Here is a 22,440-nt window from a genome sequence, read left to right on the forward strand (position 1 = left end):
CATGGTGAAACCCCGTCTCTACTAAAAATACAAAAAACTAGCCGGGCGAGGTGGCGGGCACCTGTAGTCCCAGCTACTCGGGAGGCTGAGGCAGGAGAATGGCGTAAACCCGGGAAGCGGAGCTTGCAGTGAGCTGAGATCCAGCCACTGCACTCCAGCCTGGGCGACAGAGCGAGACTCCGTCTCAAAAAAAAAAAAAAAAAAAAAAAAAAAAAAAGAACACACCACCTTCATAAGAAAAGTCCAGGGAAGGTAGTAGATACTACAATTAAATAATGTGTTAGGTCTTTCCCCCAGTATGCCACTTAAAAAAGAATTCTTTTTTTTTTTTTTTTTTTTTTCCTGAGATGGAATTTCCCTCTTGTTGCCCAGGCTGGAGTGCAATGGTGCAATCTCGGCTCACTGCAACCTCCGCCTCCCAGGTTCAAGCGATTCTCCTGCCTCGGCCTCCCAAGTAGCAGGATTACAGGCATGCACCACCAGGCCCGGCTAATTTTGTATTTTTAGTAGAGACATTGTTTCTCCATATTGGTCAGGCTGGTCTCGAACTCCCTACCTCAGATGATCCACCTGCCTTGGCCTCCCAAAGTGCTGGGATTACAGGTGTGAACCACCATGCCCGAACTTAAAAAAGAATTCTAGTAGATGGAGAACATAATGGAGAAAATAAATTGTTACTTGAACTCCAAACTGTTACCTATGTTACCTCCTGCCCCATCACACTCACACTATTGCAATAGTCTTCTAACTGGTCTCCTTGCTTCCAGTCCAAAACCCATCACATGTCAAGTAAATGTGTCTAAAGCACTATTTTAGTCATATCTCTGTGCTATTCATAAATTCTCCAAAGATACTCCCTCTACCATAAAGAAAAACTTTCATGCCTTGAACCTAGCATTCAAAGTCCTCTATGGTATAACAACACTTCAAATTTGCTTTCTAGTCTTACTGCAAATTGTTTACATAAATTGTTTTGTAGCCTAACCAGTTTATTCATTATATTCCAGACACAAGTGTCTGTTAAAGCTTTTAAATTCTGTTTATCAATAGGATTCAATCAACCTGCAATCTCCTCTTCTTTGTCGATCCAAAGTCTGCCTTCTGGCCCGGCATGGTGGCTTATGCCTGTAATCCCAGTACTTTGGGAGGCCAAGGCTAGTAGATCACTTGAGCCCAGGAGTTCAAGACCAGCCTGAGCAATAAAGCAAAACCTCATCTCTACAAAAAAATTGGCAGGGCCTGGTGACCCTTGCCTGTTGTCCCAGCTACCCAGGAAGCTGAGGCGGGAGGATCTCTTGAGCCCAGGAGGTCAAGACAGCAGTGAGCAGTGATCACACCACTGTACTCCAGCCTGGGCAACAGGGCGAGTCTTAAAAAAAAAAAAAAAAATTGGTCAGGTATGGTGGCTCATGCCTGTATTCCTGGTACTTTGAGAGACCAAGGATGGAGAATTGCTTGAGCCCAGGAGTTCAAGACCAGCCTGGGAAAAGTAGTGAACCAACCCCCTAGTCCCTAAAAATAAAATAAAATAAAATAAATTTTAGGTCTACACGTCTCTTAGAATCCAGTTCAAATCCTACCTCATTTGAAATTATTTCCTTCAGCCTGAAGTGTTCTTCCTCTCCCATGCATTTTTCTAACACTTACTGGGCACTAATTTATCAATTAGTTATTGTCAATTCATTTCTCAATGAGCACATTGTTCTCATGCTATCACATCTGTTGTTTCCTTAAACTGTTATTTAAACAGTTGTACTTTTACTTAAATTTTTTTTTATTTTTGTGAGACAGAGTCTTGCTCTGTTGCCCAGGATGGAGTGCAATGGCATGATCTCAGCTCACTGCAACCTCCACCTCCTGGGTTCAAGCGATCCTCCTGCCTCAGCCTCCGGAGTAGCTAGGACCGCAGGCATGCGCCACTATGACTGGCTAATTTTTGTATTTTTAGTACAAATAGGGTTTCACCATGTTGGCCAGGCTGGTCTCGAACCCTGAGCCTCAAGTGATCCACCCTCCTTGGACTCCCAAAGTGCTGGGATTACAGGTGTGAGCCACAACACCCAGCTACTTAATTTTTTATTATGGTGAAACAAACACTGATTTGGCTAAAGTCACTTGAACATGTAAATACTTAATAATAATAAATCATCTTATTTAAGACTAATATATTAATCAATAATGGGGAAGTTTGAAAACACCCACAGATGCAAGAATCAGCAGAACACACACACACACACACACAGACACACACAGACACACACACACACACACACACACACACCATTCTTGCATTGTTCAAGAATACTTGCCAGGCCCCCAGATCCATTTTACCTTTCTCAGAAGTCATGGTGCTCTGTCTCTGGACTTCTTCCTCTGGAGTCATAAGTTGTGCTGATTGTTCCTGGACTTTGTTTCTTCAGGTGTGCCCACTGCCACCTGCTTGGGCAGAGGATGACTCATTCCTGCATCTCAGGCAGTTATGGGAATCTGGGCTGCCTGTACAAACAAGGGGCTGACTGACAGGGACCTTATCGTGGGGATTTGCATCTTCAGTGATGAGAAAGCCTGCGATGCAAATGACATGAATTCTGTAGAGTGGATCACTGGGGTTACCAAATTCCAAAGTTCTTCTCCGATGACATCTGAATTTAGTAACCTTTCTCTTTCTTTAAATAAAGATTAAGGCAAGGTGGATCATCTGTCATTCTTTGTATATTTTTTTGTTTTGTTTTACTTATTTATTTTTCATTATCTCCTACTCTGCATCAAACATGCAGCACTCTTTTTTTTTTTTTTTTTTTGAGACAGAGTTTTGCTCTTGTCGCCCAGGCTGCAGTGCAATGGCACGATCTCGGCTGACTGCAACCTCTGCCTCCCAGGTTCAAGCGATTCTCCTGCCTCAGCCTCCCGAGTAGCTGGGATTACAGGCATCGAACACCACGCCCGCCTAATTTTTTGTATTTTTAGCAGAGACAGAGTTTCACCATGTTGGTAAGGCTGTTTTAGAACTCCTGCCCTCAGGTGATCCACCCGCCTCGGCCTCCCAAAGTGCTGGGATTACAGGCGTGAGCCACCGGGCCTAGCCTAGGATGCATCCATCATTCTTTAATGGAGAGATGAGAGGAAGAATAAAGTTAAGAGAAATTTAACCTGTAACTATAGCTTGAAAATTTTTATGTTATCTGGTAAGCACACTGTGGCCTTGGCTTTCAGCTATTATTCACCTATTTCCAACTTCCTCTCATTTTGCTCTTTGCCCCACATCCCTGTTGAAGAGGGGAGGGGCACTATTAGATGCAAAACGACAAGGACCTTGGCCTCTGAGTCAGCTCATTTGTGTGCCAGTCTTTGGTGCTCTCTTCATCCTTGAAGCTGAGATTAAGCGTGTGGCCAAGTCCACTTCTGCTTTTTTTTTTTTTCTTTTTCTTTTTAAAGACAGAGTTTTACTCTTGTCGCCCAGGCTGGAGTGCAGTGGCACGATCTCGGCTCACTGCAACCTCCACCTCCCGGGTTCAAGTGACTCTCCTGCCTCAGCCTCCCGGGTAGCCGGTATTACAGGCATCCACCACCACGCCCAGATAATTTTTATATTTTTAGTAGAGACGGGGTTTCTCCATGTTGGCCATGCTGGTCTCAAACTCCTGACCGAGGGTGATCCACCCGCCTCAGCTTCCCAAAGTGCTAGGATTATAGGCGTGAGCCACCTCGCCCGGCCACTTCCGCTTTTTTATCCCCCTTGAAAAAGTAAATGCCGTACTTCCCTGTGCCATTGCTCTCTGTTGCCTGAACCCTGGGTCAAGTTCAAGTCAAAAATTCCTCTGAGTCTCATCACCTACTTCTAGAATTGAAGTCACTTTCTCAAGGCCTAAGTCTCCTTCTAGTGTCTCAAATCTAGAACCCCTGAACTTTGAATCTCAAGGCCCCATGAACCTGAAACTTGAATCCTACATGCAAGACTTTACTTAGTTATGAAAGTCAATCTGGAGCCTCCATGAGATAAAGCAGGTGTTTGGACAGGGACAGACCAGTGTTTTGAAGAAGGGGCAGAAATCCCACATCATCAATAGAGGCCCTTCAGAGACCAAATTTTTCTAAGCTAGGCAAGAGTAGAATAGTTGTAGAATAAAAGTAGGTTAGGCCAGGCGCAGTGGCTCACGCCTGTAATCCCAGCACTTTGGGAGGCAGAGATGGGAGGATCACCTGAGGCCAGGAGTTCGAGACCACCCTGGCCAACATGGCAAAACCCAGTCTCTTCCAAAAATATAAAAGTCAGCTGGGCGTGGTGGCAGGCACCTGTAATCCCAGCTACTCAGGAGGCTGAGGCATGAGAATTGCTCGAACCCAGGAGGCAGAAGTTGCAGTTAGCTGAGATCTCCCCATTGCACTGCAGCCTGGGCAACAGAGTGAGGCTACATCTAAAAAAAAAAAAAAAAAAAAAAAGGCTGGGCGTGGTGGCTCATGCCTGTAATCCCAGCACTTTGGGAGGCCGAGGTGGGCGGATCACAGGTCAAGAGATCGAGACTGTCCTCACTAACACGGTGAAACTCCGTCTCTATTAAAAATACAAAAAATTAGCCGGGCGTGGTGGCGGGCGCCTGTAGTCCCAGCTACTCGGAAGGCTGAGGCAGGAGAATGGCGTGAACCCGGGAGGCGGAGCTCGCAGTGAGCCGAGACGGCACCACTGAACTCCAGCCTGGGCGACAGAGTGAGACTATGTCTCAAAAAAAAAAAAGGTAGGCTAATAGCCCTCAGCAGTATCTATGTCCTGATCCCTGGAATCTGTTAAACATGTGAACTTAAATGCCAAAAGTGTCTTTGTCATTAATTAAAAATCTTGAGATGAGAAGACAATCCTGGATTATCCATACGGGCACAGTCTAATCACAGGGTCCATATAAGAGGGAGGTAGAAGAGTCAAGAGTCAGGATGTGAAATGGAGATGTGAGGATGAGAGCAGAGTTCTGCTTGCTGGCTCAAAGGGGGCCACGATTCAAGGAATGAGGAAAGCCTGTAGAAGCTGGAAAAGGCAGGGAATGGCTTCTCCCCCAGAGCCTCCAGAAGAAATGCTACCCTGATGACTCCTTGATGTCAGCTCATTAAGACCCGTTTTGTACTTCAGACCTCCAGAACTATAAGACAATGTGGGTCATTTACTACCATTAAGTGTGTGGCAATTTCGTAAAGCAGCAACAGGAAACTGATATGGTAGGACATGCTTCCAGGAAGTAAACGTGCAGCGGCCAAGAGGATGCAAAACTTGGGTTTGTTTTCTACTAGAATGCCTACTGAGCGCTTCATCCGCCTTCCGTTTTGTTTAAGAAAACTTGGAAATATGACATATGATAGGCTATCATGTGGTTAATTATTTGTAAGTGAGGTCAAAGATAATCAAGTATGAAATGTAGCTATTCAGTTTAAGTCTGTCCTGCATCTGGAAATTTATGAATTTTGAAAAATGTATACATACACTTATGTAACTGCTCCAGTCAAGATATTTAAAATTCCCATCGCCCCAAAAGTTCTTTTTTTTTTTTTTTTTTTTTTTTAAGGCAGGGTCTTGCTCTGTCTCCCAGGCTGGAGTGCAGTGGCTCAACCTTGGCTCACTGTAGCCTCAGCCCCCCAGGTTCAAGCCATTCTCATGTCTCAGCCTCTCAAGTAGCTGGGATTACAAAGACGCACCACCATGCCTGGCTAATTTTTGTACTTTTAGTAGAGATGAGGTTTCACCATGTTGGCCAGGCTGGTCTCAAACTCCTGACCTCAAGTGATCCACCCACCTCGGCCTCCCAAAGTGCTGGAATTACAGGGGTGAGCCACCATGCCTGGCCAGCCCCCACCCCACAATTCTCTGTGTTAGCCATTATCCTCCTACTCCTAGTCCCAGGCAAATACTGCTCTTTCTGTCCTATAGGTTAGTTTTGACTACTATAGAGCTTCATACAAATGGAATCGTGCATTGTGTACACTTTTGTGTGTTCTTTACTCAGCTTTTCCTTTTTTCATTTTTTTGAGACAGGATCTCACTATACAACTTTTTGTATTTTTAGTAGAGATGGGGTTTCACCATGTTGGCCAGGCTGGTCTTCAGCTTTTCTGTAAAATTGGTCTACATGATTAGGTGTATTGGTGGCTAATTTTCACTGCTGGATAGTATTCCATTACATAGGTATGCTACAATTTGTATATTCTTCTGTCAGTGTGATGTACTTTGGGTTATTTCCAATTTTAGGCTTTCATGAATAAAGTTGCTGTGAACATTTGGGTACAATTCTTTGTGTAAACACATGCTTCTTTTTCTTCTTCTTGGGTAAATACCCAAGAGTGGAATTGCTGGATCAAATAGGTAAATGCACATTTAACTCTTTCTTTTTTTATTGATTTTATTTTTTATAGGGACAGGGTTTCACTGTATTGCCCAAGCTGGTCTTAAACTCCTGGGTTCAAGAAATCCTCCTGCCTTGGCCTCCCCAAAGTTCTGGGATTATAGGTGTGAGCCACTACACCCAGCGACACTTAACTGAAGAAAATGCCAAATTGTTGTTACCAGTTTCCATTGTCATCAGGTGTGTAAGAGTACAACCTCATCAGCACTTAGTAATGTCAGCCCTGTCAGTTACAATCATACTTGTGAGTGTGTGTTAGTATCTCATTGTAATTTTAATTTGCATTAAAATTAAATGCAATGAACGTCTTTTCATGTACTTATTAGTTATTTATATATCTTTTTTCTGAAACGTGTTCAAATTTTTTGTCTTCCCTTCCTGTGTCGCCCACCCCCCACCCACCCCGGAGACAGAATTTTGCTCTTGCTGCCCAGGTTGGAGTACAATGGCGCTATCTTGGCTCACTGCAACCTCCACCTCCCGGGTTCAGGTGATTCTCTTGCCTCAGTCTCCCGAGTAGCTGGGATTACAGGCGCGCACCACTATACATGGCTGATTTTTGCATTTTTAGTAGAGAAGGGGTTTCATCATGTTGGTCAGGCTGGACTCAAACTGCTGGCCTCAGGTGATCCACCCACCCCAGCCTCCCAAAGTGCTGGGATTACAGACGTGAGCCACCACGCCTGGCCTTGCCCATTTTTTAATTGGGTTCTTTGTCTCATTACTGAGTTGTAAGAGTTTTTTTTGGTTTTTTTTTTGTTTTTTTTTTTTTTGAGACGGAGTCTCGCTGTGTCTCCCAGGCTGGAGTGCAGTGGCATGATCTCGGCTCACTGCAAGCTCCGCCTCCCGGGTTCACGCCATTCTCCTGCCTCAGCCTCCCAAGTAGCTGAGACTACAGGCGCCCGCCACACGCCCGGCTAGTTTTTTTTGTATTTTTAGTAGAGACGGGGTTTCACCGTGTTAGCCAGGATAGTCTCGATCTCCTGACCTCGTGATCCACCCGCCTCGGCCTCCCAAAGTGCTGGGATTACAGGCTTGAGCCACCGCGCCCGGCCGACTTGCAAGAGTTTTTTACGTATTGTGGATACAAGCTTTGTCATATCTGTATACAAATGCTCCTCAGCTTACAATGAAGTCATGTCTCCATAATCCCATTATAAATTCAAAATATGGTTAAGTTGAAAATTCATTTAATACACCTAACCTGGATGGGTGCAGCGGCTCACGCCTGTAATCCCAGCACTTTGGGAGGCCAAGGCGGGTGGATCGCCTGAGGTCAGGAGTTCGAGACCAGCCTGACCAACATGGAGAAACCCCATCTCTACTAAAAGTACAAAAATTAGCCGGGCGTGGTGACACATGCCTGTAATCTCAGCTACTCAAGAGGCTGAGGCAAGAGGAACACTTGAACCCAGGAGGTGGAGGTTGCCGTGAGCCGAGATTGAGCCATTGCACTCCAGCTTGGGCAACAAGAGCGAAACTCCGTCTCAAAAAAAATAAAAAAATAAAAAATATACCTAACCTACCAAACATCATAGCCTAGCCTACCTTAAACATGCTCAGAACACTTATATTAGCACACACTTAGGCAAAATCATCCAACACAAGACTATTTTTAAATGAAGTGCTTAACATTTCATTCAATTCATTGAATACTGCACTTAACGGGAAAAATCAAATGGCTCTATGGGTACTGGAAATACAATTTCTACTGAACACATATCACCTGCACACCATTGTAAAATTGAAAAATCTAAGTCATGCCATCATTAAGCTGGGGACTGTCTGTATATATTTCCCTTAGCCTCTGGTTTGCCTTTTTATTTCCTTAATGGTGTCTTTTGAAGAGCAGAAGTTTAATTAAGTTTTAGTAAAGTTCAGTTTATCAATTGGATTACTTTTTTTTTTTTTTTTTTTTTTTTTTTTTTGAGACGGAGTCTCGCTCTGTTGCCCAGGCTGGAGTGCAGTGGCGCGATCTCGGCTCACTGCAAGCTCCGCCTCCCGGGTTCACGCCATTCTCCTGCCTCAGCCTCCCGAGTAGCTGGGACTACAGGCGCCCGCCACCGCGCCCGGCTAATTTTTTGTATTTTTAGTAGAGACGGGGTTTCACCGTGGTCTCGATCTCCTGACCTTGTGATCCGCCCGCCTCGGCCTCCCAAAGTGCTGGGATTACAGGCGTGAGCCACCGCGCCCGGCAGGATTACTTTTTATGGTTAGTGCTTTTTGTCTATGAAATCATTGTCTACTCAAAAGGCACAAAGATATTCTCCTATATTTTCTTCTGGTACTTATATATTTTTAGTTTTAGCTTTTACACTAAGCCTGTGATACATTTGGAGTGATTTTTGTATGTGGTGTGATGTCAGGGTCAGAGACGGAGTCTTGCTCTTTCGCCTAAGCTGGAGTGCAGTGTCCAAATCTCGGCTCACTGCAACCTCCGCCTCTTGGGTTCAAGTGATTCTCCTGCCTCAGCCTCCCAAGGAGCTGGGATTACAGGTGTGCAGCCTCATGCCCAGATAATTTTTTTGTACTTTTAGTAGAGACGGGATTTCACAACGTTGGTCAGGCTGGTCTCAATCTCCTGAGCTCAAGTGATCTACCCTCCATGGCCTCTGAAAGTGCTGAGATTACAGGCAAGAGCCACTGCGCCTGGCCAGGATTCTTTTCTGTACATATGAATATCTGCATTATTTTCCCCCGTATGGAGATTTAGTTTTATAGCATCATTTGTTTCAAAAAATATATACTTTTCCCACCAGGCACTGTGGCTCATGCCTGTAATCCTAACACTTTGGGAAACCAAGGTGGGCAGACCACTTGAGGTCAGGAGTTCAAGACCAACCTGGCCAACATGGTAAAGCTCTGTCTCTACCAAAAATACAAAAATTAGCCGGGCATGGTGGTGCATACCTGTAATCCCAACTACTCGGGAGGCTGAGACAGGAAAATTCCTTGAACCTGGGAGGCAGAGGTTACAGTGAGCCAAGATCTCGCCAATGTACTCCAGGCTGGGTGACAGAGTGAGACTCCATCTCAAAAGAAAGAAAGAAAGAAAGAAAGAAATACATATATGTGTGTGTGTATGTGTATGTACATTTTCCCCATTGGATTATCTTGGCACCTTTATTTAAAAACCAGTTGGTAGTCTGGGCGCCGTGGCTCACACCTGTAATCCTAGCACTTTGGAAGGCAGAAGCAGGTGGATCACCTGAGGTCAGGAGTTCAAGACCAGCCTGGCCAACATGGTGAAACCTCTTCTCTACTAAAAATACAAAAATTAGGCCAGGTGCTGTAGCTCATGCCTGTAATCCCAGCACTTTGGGAGGCCGAGGCAGGCGGATCACCTGAGGTCGGGAGTATAAGACCAGTCTCACCAACATGGTGAAACCCCACCTCTACTAAAAATGCAAAAATTAGCTGGGCATCGTGGCGCATGCCTGTAATCCCAGCAACTCGGGAGGCTGAGGTGGGAGAATTGCTTGAACCTGGGAGGTGGAGGTTGTGGTGAGCCGAAATCAAGCCACTGCATTCCAGCCTGGGCAACGAGAGCGAAACTCCCTCTCAAAAAAATAAAATAAAATAAAATAAAATAAAATACAAAAATTAACCGAGCGTGGTGGCAGGTGCCTGTAATTCCAGCTACTTGGGAGGTTGAGGCAAGAGAATCTCTTCAATCCAGGTGGCGGGGATTACAGTGAGCCAAGATCTAGCCACTTCACTCTAGCCTGGGCGGAAGAGCAAAACTCAGTCTCAAAAAATAAAAAATAGGCCGGGCGCGGTGGCTCACGCCTGTAATCCCAGCACTTTGGGAGGCCGAGACGGGCGGATCACGAGGTCAGGAGATCGAGACCATCCTGGCTAACACGGGGAAACCCCGTCTCTACTAAAAAATACAAAAAACTAGCCGGGCGAGGTGGCGGGCGCCTATAGTCCCAGCTACTCGGGAGGCTGAGGCAGGAGAATGGCGTGAACCTGGGAGGCGGAGCTTGCAGTGAGCTGAGATCCGGCCACCGCACTCCAGCCTGGGTGACAGAGCGAGACTCCGTCTCAAAAAAAAATAAAAAATAAAATAAAAATAAAAAATAAAAAATAAAAAAAATAAAAAATCAATTGGCAGCCAGGTGCAATGGTTTAGGCCTGCAATCCCAGCACTTTGGGAGGCTGAGGTAGGCGGATCACTTGAGGTCCGGAGTTCGAGACCAGCATGGCCAACATGGTGAAACATCTCTACTAAAAATACAAAAATTAGCTGGGCATGGTGGTGTGCAACTGTAATCCCAGCTACTCAGGAGGCTAAGGCAGGAGAATCACTTGAACCCAGAGGGTGGAGGTTGCAGTGAGCCAAGATCATGCCACTGTACTCCAGACTGGGTGACAGCGCGACTCCATCTCAAACAAAAAAAAAAGACCACGTGCGGTGGCTCACTCCTGTAATCCCAGCACTTTGGGAGGCTGAGGCGGGTGGATCACTTGAGGTCAGAAGTTTGAGACCAGTGTGGCCAACATAGTGAAATCCTGTCTCTACTAAAAATACAAAATTAGCCGAGTGTGGTGACCTGTGCCTGTAGTCTCAGCTACTCAAGAGACTGAGGCGGGAAAATTGCTTGAATCCAGGAGGCAAAGGTTGCAGCAAGCCAAGATCATGCCACTGCACTCCAGCCTGGGTAACAGTACAACTCCATCTCAAAAAAAAAAAAAAAAAAAATTAATTGGCCATATATGTGCATGAATTCATTTTGGAATCCTCTCATTCCATTGATCTATATGTCCATTATTATGTTTACACCACATTGTTATGATTATCATAAATTTATAGTAAGTTTTTTTTTTTTAAGACGGAGTTTCTCGTCACCCAGACTGGAGTGCAATGGTGCCTCTTGAGTAGCTGGGATTACAGGAGCCCACCATATTTTCATATTTTTATGAAATGAAAATTTTTATGAAAATTTTCAATTTTTATGAAATTATGGCTAATTTTCATATTTTTTAGTAGAGACAGGTTTTCACCATATTGGCCAGGCTGGTCTCAAACTCCTGACCTCAGGCAATCCACCTGCCTCGGCCTCCTAAAGTGCTGGGATTACAGGCGTGAGCCACTGTGCCCAGCTATAGTAAGTCTTACAATCAGATAGTATAAATCCTGATTTTTCCAAAATTTTAAAGCGGCTTTGGAAGAATAAATGTTAGTTTGCCAATTTCTATAGCTATGCCTATGGAAATTTTGATTGCCATTGTGTCAAATTTATAGGTCAACTTGGACAGAATTGAAACATAAACAATAAAAGGGCTTCCAAATCACAAATACGGTATATTTCTCCAGTTATTTAGGTCTTCTTTCATTTCATTTAGCGATGTTTTATAATTTTTGGTGTATAAGTCTTACACATAGTTTATTATGTATATTCCTTAATATTTGATTGTTTTGTTGTGATTGTAAATGGTATTGGTTCCTTTTTTTAACTTTTAAGTTCAGGGGTACAAGCTCAGGTTTATTGTAATGCATGGCTAAACTCGTGTCATGGGGGTTTGTTGTGCAGGTTATTTCATCACCCAGGTATTAAGCTTTGTACCCATTAGTTATTTTTCCTGATCCCCTCCTTCCTCCCACCCTCCACCCTCTGAAAGTCCCCATTGTGTGTTGGTATTGGATCTTAAATTTCATTTTCTGACTCTTCATTCATAGTGTATAGAAATAGAATTGATTTTGTATACTGACCTTTTAACCTGTGATCTTGCTAAATTCATTTATTTATTTATTTATTTATTATTTTTACTTTTTGTTTTGTTTTGTTTTGAGACAGGGTCTCACTCTGTCACCCAGGCTGGAGTGCAGTGGCACTGCAACCTCTGCCTCTCGGGTTCAAGCGATTCTTGTGCCTCAGCCTCCCGAGTAGTTGGGGTTACAGGCCTCCGACACCATGGCTGACTATTTTCGTATTTTTGGTAGAGACGGGGACCAGGCTGTTTTCAGACTCCTGACCTCAGGTGATCCCCCTGCCTTGGCCTTCCAAGGTGCTAGAATTACAGGCATGAGCCACTGCACCCGGCTTAAACTCATTTATTTCGAGTAGGGTTTTTTGTAGATTCCTTAGCATTTTCCAGGCATGTGGTCATGTTGTCTTCATTTAAAGACAGTTTCACAGGCCGGGCACAGTGTCTCACACCTATAATCCCAGCTGTTTGGGAGGCTGAGGCAGGTGTATCATCTGAGGTCAGGAGTTCGAGACCAGCCTAACCAACATGGTGAAACCCCATCTCTACTAAAAACGCAAAAATTAGCCAGGCGTGGTGGCGTGTGCCTGTAATCCCAGCTACTCGGGAAGCTGTGGCAAGAGAATCACTTGAACCCAGGAGGCAGAGGTTGCAGTGAGCCGAGATCAAGCCATTGTTGATGGGCAACAAGAGTGAAACTCCATTTCCAAAAAAAAAAAAAAAATACAGTTTTACTTGTTCCTTTTCAATATGTATGCCATTTTATTTCTTCTTGTTACCTTAGTGGAGTCACTAAAAACTCTAGTGAAATGTTGCATAGAGAAGGTATGAGTGAACATCCTTGCCTAGTTTTCAGTCTCAGTGGACTGTTCAGTTATTCACCATTAAACATGATGTTAGCTGTAGGTTTTTCATAGATGCCCTTTATCAGGTTAAAGCTCCCTTCTATTTCTATTTTGTTGAAAATCTTCATCATGAATGGGTGTGGTTTTTTGTTTGTTTGTTTTCTTTTGTTTTTCAGACAGAATCTTGCTCTGTCCCCCAGGCTGGAGTGCAGTGGCACATTCTAGGCTCACTGCAACCTCGGGATCCCAGGTTCAAGCCATTCTCCTGCTTCAGCCTCGAGAGTAGCTGAGATTACAGGTGCCCGCCAACACACCCAGTTAATTTTTGTATTTTTAGTAGAGATGAGATTTCGCCATGTTGGCCAGGCTGGTCTAGAACTCCTGACCTCAGGTTATCCACCCACCATGGCCTCCCAAAGTGCTGGGATTACAGACGTGAGCCACTGTGCCGGCTGGGTATGGATTTTATCATATGATTTTTTTTTAGCGTCTATTGGGATGATTTATATGATTTTCCCCTTTGTTAATATTGAATTATCACATAATATTCTCATCATTCTTTTTATTTTATCCATATTTGCAGTTTTATTGCCTTTCTCTCTCTTAACCTTGATTTTTTCCCCCCCCCCTCTCTCTTTTTATCTCTTGAAGCACACGCGGCCAAGCGCAGTGGCTCACGCCTGTAATCTGAGCACTTTCGGAGGCCGAGGCGGGTGGGTCACCTGAGGTCAGGAGTTTGAGACCAGCCTGGCCAACATGGCGAAACTCCATCTCTACCAAAAATACAAAAATTAGCCAGGCGTGGTGGCGCATGCCTGTAATCCCAGCTACTCCAGAGGCTGAGGCAGGAGAATCTCTTGAACTCAGAAGGCAGAGGTTGCAGTGAGCCAAGATCATGCCACTGCACTCCAGCCTGGGCAACAGAGTGAAACTGCATCTTAAAAAAAAAAAAAAAGGCCGGGCGCGGTGGCTCACGCCTGTAATCCCAGCACTTTGGGAGGCCGAGAAGGGCGGATCACGAGGTCAGGAGATGGAGACCATTCTGGCTAACACGTTGAAACCTCGTCTCTACTAAAACTAGTAAAAAAAAAAATTTTGCCAGGCACGGTGGCGGGGGCCTGTAGTTCCAGCTACTCGGGAGGCTGAGGCAGGAGAATTGCATGAACCCAGATGGTGGAGCTTGCAGTGAGCCAGGATCATGCCACTGTACTCCAGCCTGGGCGACAGAGCGAGATTCTGACTTAAAAAGAAAAAGAAAAAAGGCATATGCAAGACCTCTACACAGAAATAAGCCTGCACATCTATGGTCAATTCATTTTATTTTAATTTTAATCGTGGTAAAATGGCATAATATAAAATACACCATCTTAACCATTTTGAAGAGTACAGTTCAGGGCCGGATGCGGTGGCTCATGCCTGTAATCTCTGCACTTTGGGAGTCCAAGGCGGGCAGATCACCTGAGGTCAGGAGTTTGAGACCAGCCTGGCCCCTGGCCAACATGGTGAAATCCTGTCTCTGCTAAAAAAAAGAGAAAAAAATGGCTAGGCATGGTGATGCACGCCTGTAATCCCAGCTACTCAGAAGGCTGAGGCAGGAGAATCACTTGAACCCGGGAAGCGGAGGTTGCAGTGAGCCAACATTGTGCCATTGCACTCCAGCCTGGGCGACAAGAGCGAGACTCCGTCTCAAAAAAAAAAAAAAGAGTACAGTTCAGCAGTGTTAGGAGTATTCATATTGCTGTGCAGTAGATCTTCAGAACTTGTTCATCTTACAAATCTGAAACTTTATACCCATTAAACAACAAATCTCTACTTCCCCTTCCTCCCTAGCCCCTGGCATCCACATTCTACTTTTCATTTATATAAATTCGACTACTTTGGATACCTCAGCCAAGTGGAATCATACAATATTTGGCTTTTTGTAATTTTTTTTCTTTTTTTTTTGAGACGGAATCTCACTCTGTTGCCCAGGCTGGAGTGCAGTGGCAAGATCTCTGGTCACTGCAACTTCTGCCTCCCCGACTCCCGATTCTCCTGCCTCAGCCTCCCGAGTAGCTGTGATTACAGGTGCCCACCAGCACACCTGGCTAATTTTTTGTATTTTAAGTAGAGACGGGGTTTTACCATGTTGGTCAGGTTGATCTTGATCTCCTGACCTCAGGTGATCCACTCGCCTCGGCCTCCCAAAGTGCTGAGATTACAGGTGTAAGCCACCACACCCAGCCACTCTTATTTCACCTAACATAATATCCTCAAGATTCATCCGTGTTGTAGCATGTGACAGGATTTGTTTCTTTTTAAAGCCTGAATAATGTTCATTATATGTGTATATCACGTTTTGCTTTTTCATTAGTCAGTGACATTTGTATTGCTTCTACTTTTTGGCTATTGTGAATTGTGGCGCTATAAACACAGGTGTGCAAAGATCTCTCTGAGATCCCTCTAAGTGTTTTGTTTTCTTTCGTATTTGTTTTTTAAGTGAGATAAGGACTCTGTTGCCTAGGCTAGAGTGCAGTGAAACAATCACAGCTCACTGCATCCTGAACTCTTGGGCTCAAGCAACCTGTCTGCCTCAGCCTCTCAAGTAGCTGTGACTATAAGTACTTGCCACCATGCTCAGCTAATTTTTTAATTTTTTGTAGAGACTGGGTCTCACTATGTTGCCCAGGCAGATCTCAAATTCCTGGGCTCAAGCAATCCTCCCTCCTCAGCCTCCCAAAATGCTGGAATTACGGGTGTGGGAAACTGCACTCAGCTTCCTCAGGGTAGTTCCAGCTACTAGGAACTGAAGCAGGAGGGTTGCTTGAACCCAGGAGGCTGAAGTGAGCTATGATCACACCACCGGTACTCTAGCCAAGTCAACAGAGTGATGCCTGTTTTATGTTTGTTTCAATGGCAAGAACATCATTGACATTAAATGTCAACTCAGGAATTTTGAGGAGATGAGGGCCTTCTGTGTAAGAATACTTCTCTTTTTTATCTCTACCATTTGGTTTGCCATACGCATGCTTATGGATTTTCAGTTTGGGTTGCAAAAAATACTCACTTGGTGTCCTAGAGTATTGTATATATGTCTGTGTGTGTGAGTGTGTGTAAATAGCTATTTAACAGAGGAAAAAGGGAAACAACAATACTTCTAAGATAAACATCTGAATTATATATTTGGCATCCCAGCCAGAATCATTTGAACCAGCTGCATTTTGTACTAAGTCAATGGGATTACAGGTGTGAGCCACTGCACCCAACCTAAATTTTCAATCAATATGAGCCAAGTGATTATTATTTAAAAATATTAGCTTGAGAAGAGTCCTCAGACTCAATTTTATTGTCATGAGCCTCTTACAGTGAGGTCCACAGACTTCCTTTTTCCTTCATGCCACTGACTCTGAGACCATCTGGCACTATGACACCTCTGTTGGGTGATCAAGCCATAAATCAAAATCTTTAGTCTCCAATTCCTGTACTGCCGTTCTCAAAATGCAGCCAGAGTCTCAAAAATAATATACCTGTAACCAAGGACTCCAAGCCCTATTTAATCATCTATCAAACCTGAAATAGAAACCCAATTTTGGCCGGGCGCGGTGGCTCTCGCCTGTAATCCCAGCACTTTGAGATGCTGAGGCGGGCAGATTACATGAGGCCAGGAGTTTGAGACCAGCCTGGCCAAGATGGTGAAACCCCATACGGGAAGAGAAAGAAAGAGTTGGAGTGGGAAATAGGTTTCTTAAAAGGAATTGAATATTACGAAGGAGTTCATGCGTACTCACACACACACAATTATAAACAGAGACAGAGGGAAAATACCTGACTCAAGAGGAGTGTGCTTTTCATCATCCCATGGTTTATCCATGAAGCCACTGAAATTATATGCAAAATAGTTTGTGTTTATGTGCATTATTTTCTGGGGGAGTGTCTACATGTTTTATCAGGTTCTTAATGGGTCCTTCAATCCCCCAGATGAAAGGAACCATGTTTTCATAGATTTGCTTTTCCCCATTTAAGTCAGCAGAGGGCAGAAAAACAATAGAATTAGCAGAGCCAACAACAATACAGAAATTGCCAAAACCCCTTGAGTCTCTCTCAGTTTCTGCCATCTGTTTCCTGCCTTTGCTCTAGATCAAATTCCCTGACATCTCCCTCTGTCAAAATACTACTATCTCTGAATAACCATATCAAGATAAGCAGCCCTTCTTCTTCTTCTTCTTCTTTTTTTTTTTTTTTTTTGAGATGGAGTCTTGCCCTGTCACCCAGGCTGGAGTGCAATGGCGCCATCTCTGCTCACTGCAACCTCCACCTCCTGAGTTCAAGCGATTCTCCTGCCTCAGCCTCCCGAGTAGCTGGGACTACAGGAGCCCACCACCACGCCTGGCTAATTTTTGTGTGTTTAGTAGGGATAGGATTTCACCATGTTGGTCAGGCTGGTCTCGAACTCCTGACCTCCGGTGACCCATCCCCCTTGGCCTCCTAAAGTGCTGGGATTAGAAGCGTGAGCCACCGCGTCCTACCTCTTCTTTTATTTAGTTGGACTAAGTCTTTAGGCCGGGCGCGGTGGCTCAAGCCTGTAATCCCAGCACTTTGGGAGGCCGAGGCGGGTGGATCACGAGTTCAGGAGATCGAGACTATCCTGGCTAACATGGTGAAACCCCGTTTCTACTAAAAATACAAAAAACTAGCCGGGCGTGGTGGCGGGCGCCTGTAGTCCCAGCTACTTGGGAGGCTGAGGCGGGAGAGTGGCGTGAACCCGGGAGGCGGAGCTTGCAGTGAGCCGAGATCACGCCACTGCACTCCAGCCTGGGAGACACAGCGAGACTCCGTCTCAAAAAAAAAAAAAAACAAAAAACAATTACCCCATGAGGAGCCTAAAGCTCCCATATCACTTACCACATAATTATTACATATGATTTACTTTTTGAAAGATGAAAATAGGTCTGGGCCCGGTGGCCCGCAGTTGTAATCCCAGCACTTGGGGACGCCGAGGCTAGTGGATCACTTCAGGTCAGGAGTTCCAGATCAGCCTGGCCAACAAGGCGAAACCCTGTCATTACTAAAAATACAATAATTAGCTGAGTGTGGTGCCATGCCTGTAATCCCAGCTACTCGGGAGGCTGAGTTTCGAGAATCGCTTGAACCCGGGAGGCAGAGGTTGCAGTGAGCCGAGATCAAGCCACTGCACTCCAGCCTGGGCAACAGAGTGAGACTCTGTCTCAAAACAAAGGAGGAGGAGGAGCAGGAAATAGTTTGTGGCTAAAACAATTCTCAATTAAGTTTCACTGTCTCAGAAAGATAAATTTTACGTTACCGCAACAGGGTAAAATGATGGCAGTGATAAATTTTTGCTTAGAAAGAATTACCCCTACTCTTGCTGTTTAAAGCTTTTTGTTATTATAAGAGAGAAGAAAGAATCTATCTGTCCATTAAACCCACCTGAATATATATATATATATATGTATGCATGTGTGTGGTACATATGTGTGTCTGTGTGATATACATGTTCTTTTTCTTTTTCTTTCTTTTTCTTTTTTTTGAGACAGAGTCTTGCTCTGTTTTCTAGGCTGGAGTGCAGTGGTGCAATCGCAGCTCACTGCAGCCTTCGACTCCCAGGCTCAAGTGATCCTACCATCTCAGATGCGGCTGCAGCCTAGGACTACACGGCCTGCCACCACGCCCGACTAATTTCTTTTTTTTTGGTAGAGATGGGATCTCCCTGTGTTGCCCAGGCTAGTCTCAAACTCCTGGGCGCAAGAGATCCTTGTGCCTCAGCCTTTCAAAGTGCTGGGATTACAGGCATGAGCCGCTGTGCCCGGACCTAAAGGAATGCATATACGTTTGCATGTATTGAAGAAAACCCAGAGCTAAACAGTAGCTGAAGTGGTCAAAATAGATTTTATTCAGGACAATTGCAATAGGGGAAAAGGGGCCTAGTTTAGAATGGGCTTAATTCCAAATATAACAAGGAAAAATGGGTATGAAAGTATGAAGTGCCAAGGACCAGTAATTTTCCAGTCTCTGACGGAAAACTTTTATCTCTGATGGAAAATTACTATGAAAAAACATTAGGAGTAAAGGGGGAGTCTGGCTAAATCAACCTAACAGAATTCTTGCTGAAGACAGGCCAAGGTGATCAGACATCACCTGGGGGCAATGCAGGATGAGGAATCTGGTCGCTTAATGACGGTGATCTTATATCAAGGTTGGGAATTCTTGCCAGAACTGAACAAAAAAGCTCAAGGTCAGGCTGAGTAGAAAAGCAAGCTCAGAAGAGCCCGACCAAAGTTTGGTCCAGGAGAAAATCTCGGCATATGCAATCACTGACCATGATTTCTACCCTACAAAAAGTGGAAAAAAACGACAGAACATACCCTTTTCCTGTTGAAACAGGGGCCTGTTTTCAGTCAAAATTCTTGTCGAAAGTCAACAGATTCAGATCTTTAAAGACACATGCTCCAAATATCCCACTCAAAAGCAAAGCACAGAAACCACTGCGATAAGAGTTGAAGTGTTCAACATCATTTTGAGGAGACAATAAAATGTTGAGAAAACAATCCTACAACAACCCCTGGTGTACTGATGTTTATGCTCCATTGCTTTTTTATGTAATTTTAATTTTTTCATTTTTAATTATTATTATTTTGAGATAGGGCGTCACTCTGTCACCCAAGTTGGAGTGCAGTGGCATGATCTTAGCTCACTGCAACCTCCGCTGCCTAGGCTCAAGTAATGCTCCCGCCTTAGCCTCCCAAATAGCTGGGGACCACAGGCCCGCTTTACCACACCCAGCAATTTTTTTTTTTCTTTTCTTTCTTTCTTTTTTTTTTTTTTTTGGGTAGAGATGGGGTTTTACTATGTTGCCCAGACTGGTCTCGAACTCCTGACCTCAAGTGAACTGCCCACGTCGGCCTCCCAAACTGCTGGGATTATAGGCGTGAGCCTATATGAGTCCCTTCATCTCATAAAAATGAATCCCTTCATTTTAAATTTTTTAGGGATTTTAATTTCTTGCTATGTTGCCTAGGATGGAGTGGAGCTCCTGGCATTAAGTGATTCTCCCCTGTCAGTCTCCTGAGTAGCTGAGTGCACGTCACTGAGCCTGGTTTTATTTATTTATTTATTTATTTATTTATTTATTTATTTATTTTAGGCTAGTCAAGTGAAGCAGCAGGAGTGGATAAGGAGCAAAGATTGTTTTATTTTAAAAGAAAAATTGCCAGGTGCGGTGGCTCACACTTGTAATCCCAGCACTTTGGGAGGCCAATGTGGGTGGATCACGAGGTCAGGAGTTCGAGACCAGCCTGACCAACACGGTGAAACCCCATCTCTAATAAAAATAGAAAAATTAGCTGGGCGTGGTGGCATGAGCCTGTAATCTCAGCTACTCAGGAGGCTGACACAGGAGAATCACTTGAACCCGGGAGGTGGAGGTTGCAGTGAGCTGAGATCATGCCACTGCACCCCAGCCTGAGCAACAGAGCGACGCCGTCCTCCCCCCCTCAAAAAAAAGAAAGAAAAGAAAACAAAAAAAGAAACAAAAATTAAACCCAGTCTGATTTGAGAAAGTACAATTTTACGATAAACTACTACTCAAAGGCAGAATCTGTATCTTATTTTTTTTCTCCGTTTCAAGGTAATGGGGCTCAGGACATGCTACCCCAAAATACAGCACCTTGGTATTTGAGGAAACAGAAGCCTGAAAGTCTCTTGCACTTTCTCCTGCCCTTCTTCTTAAAGCAGGCCATGAAAGAATGCTCTGCCCTTCCTCTGCACAAAACCTTCATTCTAGATGTATCCTCTCTATTCCCAAAGAAAAGGAACATCTTTATCCTTAAAGACACAGAGGCACTAAGAAGAATCTGAACAAACAGGCCTTGCTAAGTTCTCCAGTTCCTTTGTTTGTTTGTTTTTCTGTTTTTGGAGGTGGGGGTCTTACCACGTTGCCCAAGCTGGTCAAGCTGGTCTTGAACTCCTGGATTAAAGTGACCCTCATGTCTTGGCCCCCCAAGCAGCAAGGACTACAGGCTCACACAACAGTGCCCAGCCATTCCCAGTATATTACCATTAGATCAGACTCCCTTTGTCCAATCATACTTCTGCACAACTGTCCACCCCTTTATCAAACTTAGCACAAGTTTCCCTGTTTCGTTGAGTCTTCATTTCTGAAGATTCTCTTTTCACTAAAACTTTTTTTTTTTTTTTTTTTTTTTTTGAGACGGAGTCTCACTGTGTCGCCCAGGCTGGAGTGCAGTGGCCGGATCTCAGCTCACTGCAAGCTCTGCCTCCCGGGTTTTTACGCCATTCTCCTGCCTCAGCCTCCCGAGTAGCCGGGACTACAGGCGCCCGCCACCTCGCCCGGCTAGTTTTTTGTATTTTTTAGTAGAGACGGGGTTTCACCGTGTTAGCCAGGATGGTCTCGAACTCCTGACCTCGTGATCCGCCCGTCTCGGCCTCCCAAAGTGCTGGGATTACAGGCTTGAGCCACCGCGCCCGGCTCACTAAAACTTAAATAAATTTGATTGCTTTTCTCTTGTTAATCCTTTTTTTTTTTTTTTTCTTTTTTTTGAGACGGAGTCTCGCTCTGTCACCAGGTTGGAGTGAGTGGTGCAATCTCCACTCACCGCAGTACCTCCGCCTCCCGGGTTCACACCATTCTCCTGCCTCAGCCTCCTGAGTAGCTGGGACTACAGGCGCACGCCACCATACCTGGCTCATTTTTGTATTTTTAGTGGAGACGGGGTTTCACCATGTTGACCAGGATGGTCTCAGTTCCTGACCTCGTGATGTGCCCACCTCGGCCTCCCAAAGTGCTGAGATTACAGGTGTGAGCCACCGTGCCCGACCAATCCTTCTTTTCTCATGTTATATGTGCCTCAGTCATGAATTTAGCGATGGGTAAAGAAAGAAATCTCTTTCCTCCAACAAAGGCATTCAGTAAATGTGAAATTGAATAGAAATAAGTTAAATTGATGGTAAAAATTACTGCCATTAAATAAAATCATGAGTCTTGAAATGTTCTGAAATAGCTGTGCTGTACACACATGCTTAATTTACTTAAATTTTGGAATAAAGAGTCCTATCTTGCCCCAATCTGCCCAAATTACAGCCAATAACTTGGCCTACAGGGTGCATACTCTGCCTATTGTAGACTGGTCTGACGAACATGAAGATTCTAGTAGAGAAATAGAATAATGTGAGCAAAACTCCATCTCAAACAAACAAAAAACTTAGCTGGGCATGGTGGCCTGTGCCTATAATGCCAGCTACTCGGGAGGCTGAGGCAGGATAATCGACTGAACCCAGTGGGTAGAGGCTGCAGACAGCTGAGATGGTGCCGCTACACACCAGCCTGGGTGACAAAGTGAAACCCTGTCTCAAAATTTTTCTTTTTTTTTTTTTTGAGACAGAGTTTCACTCTTGTTGCCCAGGCTGGAGTGCAATGGCACGATCTCAGCTCACCACAACCTCTACCTCCCAGGTTCAAGTGATTCTCCTGCCTCAGCCTCCCAAGT

At 44.7% G+C, this 22,440-nt stretch overlaps 1 protein-coding gene across 4 annotated transcripts in view; it reads right to left on the reverse strand.

Annotated features, from left to right (window-relative positions):
* Window positions 1-9,789, reverse strand: part of APOBEC1 (apolipoprotein B mRNA editing enzyme catalytic subunit 1) — a 36,589-nt gene extending 26,800 nt beyond the window's left edge. The window contains exons 1-2 of one of the 4 annotated variants that reach the window (XM_077953518.1): window positions 9,777-9,789; window positions 2,332-2,357 (exon numbers count right to left, since the gene is read on the reverse strand). In XM_077953518.1, the coding sequence (XP_077809644.1) occupies window positions 2,332-2,347 (16 nt within the window). In that variant the 5' untranslated portion in view covers window positions 2,348-2,357; window positions 9,777-9,789. Of the gene's footprint in view, window positions 1-2,331; window positions 2,492-9,776 lie in introns of those variants that run through there. The other 3 variants (XM_077953519.1, XM_028829235.2, XM_077953517.1) reach the window with 3 other exon arrangements.
* Between the last annotated feature and the right edge of the window lie 12,651 nt (window positions 9,790-22,440).

This window comes from Macaca mulatta, chromosome 11, assembly GCF_049350105.2.
Source record: "Macaca mulatta isolate MMU2019108-1 chromosome 11, T2T-MMU8v2.0, whole genome shotgun sequence".
NCBI lineage: Eukaryota > Metazoa > Chordata > Mammalia > Primates > Cercopithecidae > Macaca > Macaca mulatta.